The 16,285-nt window shown below is 39.0% G+C and overlaps 1 protein-coding gene across 14 annotated transcripts in view; it reads left to right on the forward strand.

Annotated features, from left to right (window-relative positions):
• ERC1 (ELKS/RAB6-interacting/CAST family member 1) overlaps window positions 1-16,285 on the forward strand; it is a 289,654-nt gene that overhangs the window by 255,927 nt on the left and 17,442 nt on the right. For 2 of the 14 annotated variants that reach the window (XM_017804644.1, XM_017804645.1), the window contains one exon: window positions 1,502-1,568. The exons of the other annotated variants lie outside the window; for them this stretch is intronic. In XM_017804644.1, coding sequence (XP_017660133.1) covers window positions 1,502-1,528 — 27 coding nt within the window. In that variant the 3' untranslated portion in view covers window positions 1,529-1,568. The remainder of the gene's footprint in view (window positions 1-1,501; window positions 1,569-16,285) is intronic. 14 annotated transcript variants of the gene reach the window in all.

Genomic DNA, 16,285 nt, shown 5'->3' on the forward strand with positions numbered 1-16,285 from the left:
AGTCATATGTAGTTTTCCCTGACCCGCTTGCAGTACCTTGGAACAAAAATAATATTCTGGAGTGCAGTTATGAAGCAGAAATAGATGTTGCTGTCGTGTTGCCTTTGTTGAAAACTCCTGAAATGTGAGTTGGTACTGGTTCCCAGTACCAACCTGTTATTAAATGGGTGGAGAAGAGGGAGCACACTGAAAAGGAGGAGAAAAACATTACTTTCTTAAAACGCGAGACTCAAGTCCTGTCTGACATACTCAGATTTTAGTAGCTCAGGTTTACTGCTTGAGTGTGTGGAGTGTCCAGGACTGTTTCTTGTCTTCAGTAGCAGGAAATCATGCTCCAGGATCAGCTTTCTGATCTATGGATTGTATATGAGCAGTTCCCTTCATTTCCCATGAGGAAATCCCGGCCTCGGTGCCAAATGAGCACAGACTGCTCCCTCACAAACTCAATGGGCCGTGAACTGAAGGAAAATCAATTTACCATCTCCAAAGCAGTGAGGAGCCTCCTGTGTCATTTAGAAAGCACAGCCATGTGCGTGATAACTATCAGAGAGATTAACCATCCCTTGGGTAGCACAGAAAATGCCAACATAATTACATATCCCATGTCGTAATCTCATCCATTCTGGTTTAATTAAAATATTAGTGATCATTAATCACTGCCTTAATGAAGTGAAGGCATGTTTGGTGCTCCTCTTTGCCCTCTGACTCATCTAGACATTGTTGAGGTCTGAAGGGAGGCATCTCAGTCTAGACCTTTAAGCGCCAACCTAGTGATACACAGAAATCATGGGTAAGATACAAGAGGAAAATGACAAAAAACAATTGCATATTCACCCTGCAAAAAATAGATCTTTAAAAATCTCCTTTGATGTCTGCATCAGAAGACAATAAGGAGTGTATACAAAGAAATAAACAGAAAAATTCTCATTTTCAAAGCAGCTTTCTTTTGCATCTTGATTTAATACCTTCCTCAACTGGCTTGAATTTTTTACAGTGTTTTTGGAAAATGTTGGTGTTACCTTTTTCAGGAGAGGGAAATTGCTAATACTGCAAATTAAATAGATTCCTTAATCTTAATTTGATATGAATGTTAGACAGCTGAAGCCATGTCCAGAATGTAACTGTATTACATGCTTGCAAATGAATGCAGCATAGCATTCACAGATGAAATGAAAAGATAAAATGTAAAAGAGAAATGAAGTTTAAACATTTACGGAAATTCTTGCGAAGACCTTGCAGGGGAGGGCAACAGGGAGGAGAGGGGGTGGGAGGAGGGTCTGATTGCACTTTCCCTTTGCATAGGGGCATTTCAAAAGCTGACAAAGCCTACAAGAGAGCAAAGAAAGCTGTACCTCAAGGTAGCTCAGAATATTGCATAAGGAATTAAATGCTTTGTACTACTATTTGTACTTACCTATGTGCTTTAAATACTAACCAACTCTTTATTTCATTCCCATGCTGCTCTGGGGCTTTCCTCCCATTGCCACCTCTGCACCTCTAGGATGAGGAGGAGGGTATTTGGGCATAACCAGTCAGATGCTCTTAGTTCAGCCATTTTGTTCAGAACGGTGAGAATCAACTTCTCTTGCCAATAGAAAAGTTTCCGACAGTCGCTCCCACATCTCGCTCCCGTGTGCTTTGTGAAACCTGGCTGTGCTCCTTCCCCCTTGCTTGGACAGTCTCTGCATGAGGGTGTTTCTCGTGTGTTTATGTGTAGTTTGTGATTTTCCTCTTCTAATCACCATATCATTGTTTCACGATGTTGTGGGGAGAACTTTCCAGGGCATGTAATTGAGTTTCTGTGCAAAGCAAACTCTTAATGCGGACGAGAGAACAGGAAATGTCTCTCATATCATTTATCATTGACTTCATGGAGGAAATGTTTTCAGTCGGATTCTTTTTCAAAGCAGTTTGCACTGTAGCCAAATCTATGTATGCTTTTTCGATTCTGGTTTGTAAAGAATTTGCTCAGAGATAATGTTCCTCCTGAAGATAATGTTCCTCCTGAAGGTTTTAAGCATGTTAAGATCTGCGGCTGAGATTGCTGCCATGCATGCTGACCTAACCAGTCACAGATATTTATCAGCTCACAACAGATGATTCTTGATATGGACTACGAATATAAATTGTCTATAAATTTGAAGGCAAAGAGGAATATCCCCTTAACCTTCCTCTCTCCTTTCCATCTCCCTCATTCTTTCAAAACAATGGGGGAGAAGTTGGTAGCTGTTTTTCATTTAAAGTACATTTTGTTTCTCTATGTCAACGTCCACAATTTTCTCTTTTCTGCTGTCAAATTGTCCCCGTGACAACTCCCATTTCCAGAAGAGAGGGCACTACACAGGGCAGAGCCCTTCTCCTCACGCCTGTTCTCTAGCTAAGAAAACATCCTGCACTGACCAGGAGCCTTGATATAGAGCTTAAAAGTCAAATACCCATTATTAGGCTACCGTACATAGGATTCATTTATGCCTTGGAGTATTAGTTTTAAAGCAGAATACATTTCTCTGAAGTAATTAAAGTATTTTAAAGGACAAAAATGCAATAACAGTATTTTAAAAATTTATATGAAACTTTTTCTTTCTTCACTTATACTTTCAAGAAAAAATATTTCACATTTTTTCGCACAATATGATTTTTTCCTACTAGTTACTTGAAAGAAAACTTCTGAAAATTTCTGTGGAAATCTTGGACTCTTGCATTTTGGAAAATTTTTTCCTTTATGTTAGATTTGTAAAACATTCATGAAAGAATAAGGCACTCTCATCTCTTCACACTTGCTCAATTAACTACAGACTTACATGTCTGTCTGACTGTATAGATCAAATCCCTTTTTTCAAGTCAACCATCTGAAAAATTTAATCCAACTATGACAGTGTCAAACTTGAATTTCATGCCTTGGGGTTTCAACTGAGAAAATCTCTTTAGTGGAAAAATTGATAAAATGCTTCATTAATTTACACTCGCTGTTGATTTCACATTCTTTTTGAATCACCACTCTTGCAATGGTTGTGTGTTAGTGTATGTTGTTAAAAGTTTTAGAGGTAATGCTTGTAAAAGATCAGCTGAAGCACAGCAATTAAACAGGAAAGATCAGGTAAGTAAATGAATGAAAAGGAAGAGGACACTCACTATGAAGGTAGGAATGATTCTGATTTTCCTTCTAGAGCAAACATGGAGTTTGTGAGGAAAACACTGATAGAAAGATCCTTCTCTTTTCCTCTCCCACCTGCAGGTACATTTATGAATGCAAATGTGCTAAGAATATGGTTTCTATTAGTTTACTGAATTAATGGGTGGGTGACATTAAATACAGCTTATCTCTCTACTTGGAGGCATTTTCCTCAGGAAAGCATGTTACAGAGTATCCTAGTCAAAATAATGAGTCAGCCAGCATCCTTGCCTTACATGCATCTCATCTGAGAAACTTGTCAGCGTCAAGATTGTCTTGCATACATCAACAGGGAAAGTATAAAGGTGATTGATGCGTCCCAAGCCATTTATTCCCAACAGAGTACCTGTTTTTACCATGATATTCCATGTGCATTGAAAAAAAAAAGTCCTTATTCTCTTTGTAAAAGCTAAGGTAATGTAAGTTACAGAGTCCCTAACTTAAATTTACGTGCTAAATTAAAATTTACATATTACAATGATAAAAAAGTAACTAATAGCAAAAGACTTGGCAATAAGTTTATTTTTTAGAGTTCCTTTAGGTCTGTGAATACAATCACCTCTGGTCGATACTGAAGATGAAATGGAGACGAGAAAACTATGTACAGTAGCAAACTACATTATTTTATTTTTATGTTTTAGGGTTTAAGGCTTTTCCCCTCCAGCATTCCAGAATTGACTGAATTTAATATTTAATTATGCCAGTTGTGTACATGGCAGCATTATCAGATAGATCTCCCCTGAAATGGAGCACTGTTCCTAAACATATGAACCTTTCCTGTAGTTCCAGAGAATGGTAGCTTACATTTCAGTTTATAATTCAATGTAAATACCATCTTTCATCCTGAAATAGTCTTTCCTAGCCTTTTTCTCTAGGCTTGTTTCCTTGCTGTGTGAATTTCTTATGACTCCTTTTATTCCCCAGATGGAGCTCTATCCTCCTCTATACCCAAGCGTGTTCCAGTGTGATTTCACATGAGGATGCTCCTTTGTCTTTCTCAGATGCTAAAATGGTCTGGCCAATATCTTAAATAGTTATTACTCACTGTTTTTGAGAATAATATGAATTTACACTTTATGAGGTCTCATACATGCAGAAGGGTATGTGTGTATGCACATGTATCTCCTCTGTAAATCTGTACCATGCCTGTGCCATATGGGGGAAGGAGAAGCAAAGCTTCCATACATAAATGTCTCAGTTCATCTAGTTTTCTTGTGAAGCACAGCTGTGCTACCTACGATGGGAGAAAGTGTGGGTGTGGTTCAGAGATCTGCTTGATTCACCCCTGCCCATCAGAAATGAGGAGGGCCACTCTTGTTGAATGGGTGTGGGGGGCACAGGGTCACAACAAACGGTTGGAAGAGTGAAAGATCAATCAAATGGAAGGGCCCAGGGAAAAGCAAGGACAGAATTGAAGTGCTAAGGGCAAGAACAGAGGAAGAGCAAAACTGAAATCCTGAGAACTGAGAGTTTAATCCTGGTATGTAATGTATACATACCACTTGTGTGTTTTTAAGTATGCATGCTGTTGTATTTTTCTTCCTATCTTCCATGGCTCTAGCTTGCAGTAAGGGTTGAATCCTAGTAGATGCTGTCATTAGACAAGCTTTTTGAACTCACTCTGTGGAAGCATTTTTTTATTAACAGCTGTGAACAAGTCCTGAAGTCACTGATACTCCTGCTAAAGAGCAAAGCATTTAGTTTTTCTTGAATTCCAGGAACAAAATCTGAAAATTAATATTATGCTTATTAGAGTAACAGTGGAATGGTCAAAGAGCTAGTGTGGAACTGGAGTGCCTAAAAATAGGGATATTTCAAGATGATGAAGATATTGGCAGGTTCCTATTACTGTAAAAATATTGCAAGACAAAAAGCCTCTTCTTTGTGACATTTTTCTTTAATACTTGAGTTTGACAAATTTTAACACAGAAGGAGTAGGTATTGTGGGTTGAGAACTGAAGACACTAGCAGAATTTGAGATTTCTCTTAAGATTTCAGAGGTGGAAAGAGGGAGAAAGTCATTACAGGAAAATATTTGACTCATTTTTAAGACCTGAAAAAACAGTCAATTCAAATAAATTTCCTACACTCCTTGTCAAAACCAGTGTAAATTATAGTTTGCAACATCACCAGATTACAAGTATGTATTGTCTACCAAGGGCTACATTTTTAATGTTGTAATTTGAGTTTGCCGAGAGTTTTTCTGTAGACGAGTCATCTAAATCTAAAAACTGAAATAGAGGGAAAGCCATCAATATGAAGAAAGTTTAACAGATTCAGTTTGAATTTTTTAACTATAGTTTTTAATCAAGAGCGTCTAATATTCTGAAGGACATAATTAATGAATATATTGTTTCCAAAACCAGTTTAATTCTAAATAACCATTTGTGATTTTTAAAGGGTAATGGAGCTTGAATGACATTCCTGTGTTGCATGTTTTAGAACAAGGGTATTAAACAGGATTCCTGTAAGAATGATAGAAACAATTAAATCTCACAGAGAAGTTGATACTAGTAGATGTATGCAAAACCCAACTGAATGGTCAGGGTTGTAAGCCATGTGTTTCCAACTTGTATCTGCAGAGCAATGTTGTCTCACCCCTAGGAATGCCCAGAAGGAGCATTCACAATTTCCTTTCTGTTGTGTAGGAGGTATTTCTTACTCCATTCTACAGCTAAAAGGAAATACACAGTGAGTGGACACCCAGTCAGCCAGTGTTCATGGCTATTCAAACAGATTTAGAGGAAAGTGCCAGAAATAGGTGACAGGTAGCAACATGAAGAACTGTAACTACTATGATGGGAGAGTAAGAGTGATAGAAATAATGCCGGTAAGGGCAGGACATCTCAGGACTTAATTTAACCTTTGCCACAGCTGTTAAACCCCATGAATTTTTCCTTTTGATCACTACAGCACTGAAAATGTCTATGCTTTGGGACATTTGAGAAGAACATTGATTTTTTTTTTCTACATTATTTGATGCTTGGATTCATATACTGAAGTAAATATCTTTTTCATGGTGAGTTCCATGTTCAAATGCTTACACAGGCATCCATTCACTACATAAATGTGATCTTTTCTCCACAGGACACATTTTATGCTTGCAGCATGTAGAGAATTGCTCATCCTACTGTCATACTTTTTAGGTTCTCAGTATTGTCACTTATTACACTGTGACCTCATAAGCCTTTTGAATAAATTTATTTTCAATATGGTCTTTTTAATTGTTAGACCATGCAGAATAGTCAAAAACACCAAGCTTTCGTGCCTGGCTCGTATTACAATGTAATTTACTGGACACACTACTAGACCACAGTTCAGAAGATAAATTCTTTCCTGGCATCATCTCCAACCACTCACTTGTTCTCTTTCTTCCTGTCTCAAATTCTCTAATTGTAAAATGAGCTGAAGTTTTTGTAGAAGTGGAAGTTGGCTTGGGAAAAGTGCTATATAAGTGCTAGGTACTATTATTGCACAATATTCTGAAATAGTCTTGTTAAAGTGATATGATAGTGATTCTAATGCCTCATGTTGAATTTTTTCCCAGAATTATGTTAGATTTGTATTTGACTCTATTAATACTTGCTTTTTTTTTTCCTTCCAAGATCCTTTTCCCTCCCGAAAAAAAGGGAAAATAATCCATATGTTAAACATTTCAAGGAGCTGACGTTCCAGCATGCTGAACAAAGCTCTTTAGACCACTGTCTCTTGTTCTTTATTGTGATCTTTTGTCGTCTGAAGGGTCATTTATTCCCCTCTCTAAAAATCTACAGACTAATTGTGTAGTGCGTAATAATGGTATAACATGTTCATTACAGTTCTTCATCCAGATGTGTAAAAGCATTGTGAAAGTGCCTTAGAGACATACCCTGTGCAAAATTTTAAGGCAGCCATGTGAAATAACCTTACTTTACTTAAACATTATCATTTGTCCTGACTGAGAGTTAAGATGCCAGATTTGTTTTGTCATCCTGGTGACAGCCAGGGCTCCTCACTTCCATTTTTCAGATGGGGAACCCTATAGTAAGAACCCTAACAGGATGAGCTCAAATAAGATGATGTAACTAGTTAATCCTTGCAAGAGCAGCACTTTGAATACAGTTGTTCCAGTTAATCACAGGACCTCATTTCCATCCCTGCTTTTCTGGACCTCTGCTTATGTGGGCATCATCATAAGCCATGAAACTGAAAGTCTCCTGTGCCATCAAGTTCAGGTAAGGAGACACGAAGGGTTCGTGGATTGCCAGTTGCTGCTCTGAGGAAGTGCAGTTCAAAATCCTGCTTTGGCTATCATACAGTTATCTGTGCTTTTCAAGCCTTTTCAAACTTTGCCATTTTTCAGAGAATAACCTTTACTTCTTTGGTTGTAGTAATTCTGATTAGGGGAGAGCCTTTTGTAGTGACCTGCTCACTTTAGTGTAACAATCCTGTCATGGTGGAGTGAACAACTGAAGTAATACTTAATATTTTACTTTATGATTAATCTTCTACCATTCCATTTTGGAAACCGTGCCTTTCCAACTTCTCTCTTCCTTTATACCCGTATTGGCATGACATCTTTTACCCAATAAATGCTGTTAGACTGGGATGGGCCAGCCTAGAGAAAAATGCTGTCCTTAAGATGATGTCAACATCTGCTCCTGGTCTTTTCACTCTACTGGGGAACAATTCTGCTGCTATTATTTTGCTATTTAGTAACTAATGTATCTTAGAAGAGTGTATTCTCTGTCCAAGAATTTAATATCTATGAACACAAAAGAACTGATCTTGATACACTGTTCATCTTCTTTCTGATCCCAGAATGATAAGACTAAGATTTCCAGATGGAATTTTGTAATCTGCAGCTCTGGGATGAATTAAGCACTCACAACAGAGGTGTAGCTGGACTGTATCACTGTCTTCGTATTATTCTTACAGATCAAAGAAGAACACAAATAGATACTTACATTCTAAAACATTCAAAACAGATGGCTGGTTTCTTTTTGTACAGATTTGTGCTTTTCAGCAAAACAATTGCAAAAAGGCCATCATTCATTTCTGCCAAATGAGATTATGCCAGGTCTGTGTCTTATTTTCTCTTTTGATTTGCAGCTGAATATGATCTCCTACGAGTGGCTTGGTCTTTTTAGCAAGTAGGAATTCTGCACTCAGACATTATTGTTTCTGGCCACTTCCAGGACAGTTGTTGCTTGCATCTTGTGTGATAGTCTGTACTATCTCCCAATTACTTTACCATTTAGATTTCTTGCAGTGCTCATCCATACCCCAGAATGCAATCATGCAAGGTCAGAAGCTTCTACAAACTGTGAACACACTGCTGGTGACAGGAAGGAGAGGGAAGCTGAGCCCTGGCACTCATGGACAGGATAGAGACAGAAGAGGAATAGCTGCAGCCAGGCCCTGTTAGTTGTCAGTTAGGAGGAAAGAAACTGAGGGAGAGGGGAGATGAAGAATATTAGAAAAAGAATCAAGCCCAAACCTGCTTTCCAACTATTAACTATGAAAATAAGCTCAAGAGAAATGTGCCTAAAATAAAAATTTATAGGGGCAAGTAGCCAATCCAGATGCTATATTTTCCTGGCTGGTAAAGTTCATAATAAATGATGGAGATGTCAGGATTTACAGTTCCAACTCATAGTAGGCTCACCACAGGCAGTCCAGCTACATCTGATTGTTTAATGTAACTTTTAGATAAGAACTTATATATATGTATGTGTGCATGTGTGTGTTTATTTGTGGGATTTTGCATTTGAACATAGAGCAAACAACTCTAAAAAGAACTCCTAAAGACAGATAAACCAGGTGTTTGGTGGCTTCATGTGGCTTTGCTTTGAAAGTATCTTTTATCAGGTAGGGAGCTGCAACAGCAGAATGAAGACCCAGTGTTAGAGAATGACAAGACCAAGATTCCTATCACCTGCAGACAGGGAGGTTATAGTTCATCTGAACAGGAAAAGCACTGATTGTGTTCTCTGGTAGACTACTTAAGAAATACCTTCTGCTTTCCATTAGCAATGGAACAGACACAGGGAGACAGAAGAACATAGTCCCTGATGCATAAGCATTCCCATGGACACAGTCTCACAGTGCATGTGTTCTGCTTTCAAACAAAAGCATGTTAGCCACTGTTTCCTTTTATCCTTTGTAATGGGAATAAGCAATAGACAAAATACAGCACAGCAAGAGATGTGTTTGCTTTCTTGTTCACTGTTGTGTGGATAACAAGTGCTAGAAAACTTGAATGGATTAAAAATATAAACAGGTTGTTCTTACTTATTCTCAAGCTGCTACGTGCTTGTAGAGAAGGAATCAGCATAAAATCTAATGGATTCTGTGAAATCAAAACTTGCCTAACTACACCTGCAGAAGTTTGATCAGGAGAATGTTATTTAAATCCACAGTGTCATGTACAAGCTGCAAATAGTTATTAAACTATTTGTACTTGCTGTGGGAATACTTTTTTTCTCTTGATAATATTATCATTGTCATTATCATAAGTCTGACTTTCTATAGAATTTAATTTACTCTTCCAAATTTTAACCTGGTAACTAACATAACTTACAGGAACAAAATGCTCAAATGAAGGAGATTTTAATATATTGAAGATTTTAGGTTCTCTTAGGTCATCCTGTTTTGCTCCAGAACTAAGCTTCTGGGTTGCTGGATTCCAAAGAGATTCTGAAGATAGAAGAAAACTTAGAGAAATAAAACAGCTTTTCAGTTTCTATGTTCTGATCTCATCTTGCATTTAAGCCACAGATTCCTCTCCTGTGTCTCAGCTGGGGAACAGGAATATGGGCTGTTAGAGAGGAAAGAGATGTGAGGTGTGCACAGACACCCCCTTCAGCTCTGCTGAGGTACCTCGTTCCTGAACGTTCATCTACAGTAGTCCCTGCTATTCCTCACGTGACTCCCCTCAAGCATTTGCTCCACAGCCCATGTAAGCAAAAGTTGCCAGTGTCATGAAAAACCACTTCTGGATTTGTTATGTATAAAAATATTTTAGAAGTACTTGCTCATTTTCGGTGCTTTAGGAATCCTACCAACCCACTGCAATTCTTTGCTTCACCTACATGATGGGGAAAAGGTTTTATTCAAACAGAGGGAACTAATGAGAAAACTACTTTCCCTGGTTTGTGTTTTCTCTGTTCTTTTTTTCTGGTCTGGATTTTTCCCAAGGTGAAGAGGGTGAACTCTGGAAATCATTAATCCATGGGATTTGTTCATGGCGTATAAAAATTTCTAAAATAATTTGCTATATAAAAATGATTTCCTAATTGATTCTGTCAGAAGGGAACTGAGCAAGACAGCTCTGTCAAAATAGCCAGAATCTCTTTCAGCTCCTCACATATGTTGTTTTGTTTTGGTTTATGAGGAAAAAGTTATGAAAGTTAGGTTTAAATCTTTTTTTTTTCTTTAAAACAAATCTAGAGAAAATTAAGCCTGTCCCTCCTCTTTTGTGTTGTGGTCTTCTGAAGAAACCAAGTATCTCTGTGCATCAGTGAACTGAGCTGAACTGAACTGAGGTCAGGATGTGTCTTTTTGAGAACTTTCTTCTGTTTCCATTTAAAATAATGAAGGGAAGACATCAGTGATAAATTGCTCTGAATTTGGGAAAGCTTTGCACATTCTGAGCCAAATTCATGCCTCATAAAACTCCATTGCGTTCAATGGTTACAAGATTATTGTAGTTGAGCCCTCGTGTTTGTTGCCAAGTAAACACAAATGGTCTGAGCAAGAAGGCCTAATTTCATCTGCCATGCAAATACTTCCAGACTGTGTCACTCGGTATCTTTAGTTTATTTCCATATCTCCCAATATAAGATATTTATCTATATAGGCAAAATTTTCTTGTCTGGCAATATCTATAATAAAACCCAGATACAAGGAGGTATCTGAGGATCCACTATGATGCATTCCATCTTTTGTTAAATTTGTCAGGTCCTCTTGGAATAATTTCTTTTTAGAAAAAAAAAAGGTGCCTACACAGTTTTTGTGCTCATCTTCTCTTATATAATGGTAGTTTGGGAAACAGGTTCTGTTGGGTAGCGTAGTTGCATCTGTGTGTAACAAAAATTTGAAAATAATTTTCCACACTCACATGAAAGATGTGATTGAGAGGAGATAAAGGGCTACCTCCATTTAACTTGTTTTCCAAGTATATTTGTTACGTTCAGTCTGACATTCTGAGGAGATGTTTGGTGACATTTTGGGTTTATGGTTGAATTTTTTTCAGAATTCCATATTTATTTGTGCCTTTGCAGGATCTGCAATGTAGACTCATAGTCTATAGAGCAGGCTAGCAAGCTAAGTCATTTTTCAAATAAATTCCTTGAAAAGTTTCAGATTCACTCCATCTCCACTTCTTGGTAACACTCTCGATACAAAACCACCATCATTTTGACCTTGTGTTGTTTACTTTGACACCTGAGATTACTTGTCTGTTTTATTTTATTTTCTTCCTGATATAGCTGTTTTTACAGGGATTCTTTTTCTAAAATATTTAGAGATTAATGGGTAAGTTAAGAAAAAGATACTGAAATTTTTGATTGCAAAAAAAAGACTACTTGTCTGCATCACTCTGCCCGTTAGTGAGTATATACATGCAGAGTACATACACTCTAAGGGCAAGCAGGGTAGTCAAGCTAATAGGGGAGTATGACAGCAGTCCTGCCAGTGCCAAATGGCAGGATATGGAAACTTGTATTGCCATTGCTGTGTCAAGAAGTTGTTATTTTCTCCTCCTTTTTTGCTTTCTCAGAGAAATCACAGGCATGTATCTGTAAGAAAAAGATTATTGATGTTGATCCACAAAGAACATGCACATTTATGCATGATTCTGATGACTAAGGCAAGCTGTGTAAGGAGATAACTTTTACAAGGTCAGCTGATGTAGTTGTGAAAACAAACAGGCTTTTAGAGGTGCCTGTAAGACTTTACTCAAAATGGGAGCTGCAGATTTTTTGTTAAGTAGAAATTTAGAAGGTATTCTCTGAAATTAGTAAAGTTAATTACTTGGTTGTGCGAAAGAAAAGTGATTGCCTCCTTCAGAGAAGAAGAGAATGTTAGCAGGGAGAAAGGTGAGCAGGTCATTAACCCTTCTGCCTGGAGAACCCATAATTTAAAGCTGGTGGTTGTGGTGAATTACACATTGATTAAACCCATACTTTATTCTGCAGACGATTATGGATAGTCGGTATCGTGTTTCTGTCCTATCAACAGTGCTGCACTTATACCACCCATTCACTGGTTTCCTTTTTCATGTAACCACCTGTGTGGTTTTGTATATTTATGATAGACACTGCTCAGCCAAACTTTTGGACACCGCAGTCTCCGTATGGGAGAGAGGTGTATTCATCTTTCACAGTCAAAGTGACCAAACATTTAGATAGGTCTCTCCAGCTACGTTCAGTTACAAGTACCTCTTCTTATCTATACAGTGTGTATATACATATTTATATGCAGAGACTTAGCATAAAAAAACTTTTAAATGCAGTTACCCGTATTTCAGCTGACCATTGTACTACAATAGCAGGTCTACCTCTGAAGAAGCAGTATAATTTCATTCTAAAGCTTTTTTGCCCCAATGAGTTGTAAAACTGCAGTTAGGTTCCCATTTCTCATGCTCAAAGATTTTTAAAAAAAATCTACAAAATTTATAAAAAAAAAAAAAAGAATATGTTGTTTCCAAGTTGAATGTGTTTTGGAGTATGTTCCCAGATGTCTTTATTAGTTGGCTGAGATGGCTTGGGTTTGTATCAGAGATTTGTCAGGCATTTCATGTTTCTCCCTCAGAGTTGTAGTGATTGCCTTTTTTAGTGAAACAGACTGTCAGACTTAACTGGCCATTAGCAATATTCTGAACTTGAGGGTACATTAAGCAGACTTCATTCCATGCATTGATGAGGATGGCCTAAACCTATCAGGGCAATTAATGAATCAGGGCCGCTTTAGAAGATATTCCTGGGTTTGGTCTGTTTACCCATTGCTTTCCTAGAAAGCTCTACAGCTCTGAGCAGATCATGAGAACGCGATGTGGTTTATGAATCCAGCACTGCCCTGCTTTTCCACTTAGCAAATGCTCTTACACCCTCTTGAGATAAGGCAGTGGCAGCTCTGCTGTGTGGGAAGCACAGTGCCTCTTGCTAAGTGGCTAGTTCATATTAGATATGGCAGGAACGCAGATATAAGGGCACTTCCTACTTGACTGACAGTGTTTAATGGATCCCAAGTGAGAGGAATGATTGCTCTGTGAACAGCTTTGGGAAGGATGCAAGTTAAGAACTTTCACACGCCTCATTTGGCCTGTTTCCAGCTTGAGGTAAGGGGGAAGGGTAAAGGAGGAATGTGTTTCGAAAGGGGATTTATTTCTGAGCGATCAGATGCAACTGTTGTATGAAAATCTTCCATCTTTACTTGCTAGATAGGTCTGCTTTCTTTTTATCAGTGAGGGTTTCTGTTCACAAAGAATGACCAAAAGGGTTGGCAGGTTGGCAGGTCAGATTCTTTTCAGACTGGAATCTGCACATCTGATGGATATTCAATAGATTGTGGTATCTAAAAAGAGTACAAAGCAGCTACTACATTGATGGGACAGCTAGTTATTAGATGTTGACTACTGCTTTTGCACATTTTCATTCTATAGAAAACTAGTTTTTTAAGATGTGATATTCCATCACTCTACCCTCTGTGGGCAAATCAAATAGTAAGAAAGATAGGAAAGACATTAGTTCAATTAGAAGCATCACTGGTTTTCACCTGCACAGTCAGTACACTTTCAGATCATAATCTTCATAACAAATAAGAAATTGAGGTAAATAGTGCAAATTCAGTAAATAACCAAAGCTGATGGATATAATTGGCTAAATACAGTTTTGCTGGGTAATGGAAGTGAAATGTAACTGTGTTGATGCTGTTAAAATATCCCTTTCTATTGCCCTGTGTACAGGAGAGCAGAGTATTCTGCCCTGCTGCAGTTTGCAGTCACTGAACCGTAGAATGGGTCAGGCTGGAAGGGACCACAGTGGGTCATCTGGTCCAACCTCCCTGCTCCAGCAGTGTCATCCCAGAGCACACAGCTCAGGTTCTGGAATATCCAGTTGAGGGAAACCCCACAGCCTCTCTGGGCAATCTGTTCCAGTGCATGGTCACTTGCACAATAAGGAAGTTCTTCCTCCTGTTCAGATGGAACTCCCTGTGCATCACTTTTTACCTGTTGCCTCTTGGCCTATTACTTGGCACCACCAAACAGAGCCTGGGTCCAGCATCTTGACACCCTCCCTTCAGATAGTGATAGACACTGATGAGGTCTCCTCTCAGTTGTCTCTTCTGAACAGGCCCAGCTCCCTCAACCTTTTCTTGTAAGAGGGATGCTCCAGTCCCTTAATCAGTTTTGTTGCAGGACCTGCCCCAGGAGCTCCATATGTCTCTTGTACTGAGGAGCCAGAACTGGACAGAGCACTCCAGATGTGGCCTCACTAGGGGTGACTAGAGGGGCAGGATCACCTCCCTCAACCTGCTGGCAATGCTCTTCCTAATGCACCCAGGATACCCTTGGCCTTCTTGGCCATAAGGACGCACTGCTGGCTCATGGACAGCTTGTTGTCCAGCAGGATCCCCTGCTGCTGCTTTCCAGCAGGTCAGCCCTCAGCCTGTACTGATGGATGGGGTTATTCTTCCCCAGATGAAGGACCCTGCCTTTGCTGAATTTTAGACAGTTCTTCTCTGCCCACTTCCCCAGCCCATTGAGGTCCTTCTGAAGGGCTGCACAGCCCTCTGGGGTATCAGCCACTCCTCCCAGCTTTGTGTCATCAGTGAACTTGCTGAGGAGGCATCTGCCCCTTCATCCAAATCACTGATGAATTAGTTGAGATGCTGGGACTAGTATTGAACCTTGGTGGACACCACTAGTGGCAGGCCTCCAACTGTGCCACTGATCACAGCCCTTTGGCATCTGCTGTTCAGCCAGTTCTCAATCCACCTTGCTGTCCACTCATCCCATCCTCATATAACAAGCCATTATTTTGATGTGTGTGTTTGTATCTGCAAACAGAGGTTGCCCCAAGGCTGCAGGTAGCACTAGGGTTTTTAATAAAGCACGTGAGGTCATTCTGTCTGAGGGTTTCTTGCCTGTCTCCTCTACCATGGGTGCCCTGTGGCTTTTGGTAGGCACTGGCACCCTCATGTTCTGGTGTAGGCTCCTGAGCACAGCTAAGTTCAGCAGGACAAGGAGCCTGACATTAGTTAGCTGCTTAGCCATGCCTCCCAGATCCTCAAACTCTACAGAAATTAATCCATGTAGAACAGTGTTGGAATCTAAATAAGTGAGCCCTGACCGCCTTATTAAAAGGGGTCAAAGCCAGGGTCTCTGTTGAAAGTAATGCCAGCACCCTGTTTCTGTTGACTCAGAGATTATCTCACTCCTTATTCATTAGCAGGGTCAGAGGTGTCCTATTGGAAAGATATCCCCGACCCACTAACAAACAACAGGTGCAGCCTCTGCCTGGGAACACAAAGAGAAGTTGCCAGTACTTTGACAAGGCTTTCCAGCTCTCCTTGCCCATGTACATCAGTACCTGTAGCTTCAGCACCTCATTTTATGGAAGGGAGGCACTAAGCCCAGTTCTTCTTAATTTTTCATCAGTTTTAAACCTTGGAGTTTTGCTTTACTGCGTTTTTGAATATATGCCCACAAACATCTATAACAATGTGAAGCAGTATTCTTGTGGGAGGTCATAGCAAAGGATGCCCAGGATGTATTTATGCACTTGAGCTCTTTGTTTTTGTGAAAAGATGAAAAAGGGTTCTTCGGATACTTTTTATGGGAACTGGATGACTCCAGTTTGGATTGCATTGAGGAATAAGGATTAGATTCAGATTGGGTAAAGTATAGTGAAATAAAATAGTACTTTAATAAAGTCCTTTGGTTTTAGTTTTTTAGTCTATTGTATAGAATCTGGCTTGCATTATAAAAGTCATTGCCTTTTCAAAACTACAGAAGACTATATTTTAACTATATAAAAGACTATTAAAAGTTATATTTTAACTGTTGCTATCCAGTTTCTTGGCATAATTTGAAATTACTCTGTTTAGACCATGTTTATTGCATACTTA

The sequence above is a fragment of the Lepidothrix coronata genome, unplaced genomic scaffold (genome assembly GCF_001604755.1).
Source record: "Lepidothrix coronata isolate B3197 unplaced genomic scaffold, Lepidothrix_coronata-1.0 Scaffold10, whole genome shotgun sequence".
NCBI lineage: Eukaryota > Metazoa > Chordata > Aves > Passeriformes > Pipridae > Lepidothrix > Lepidothrix coronata.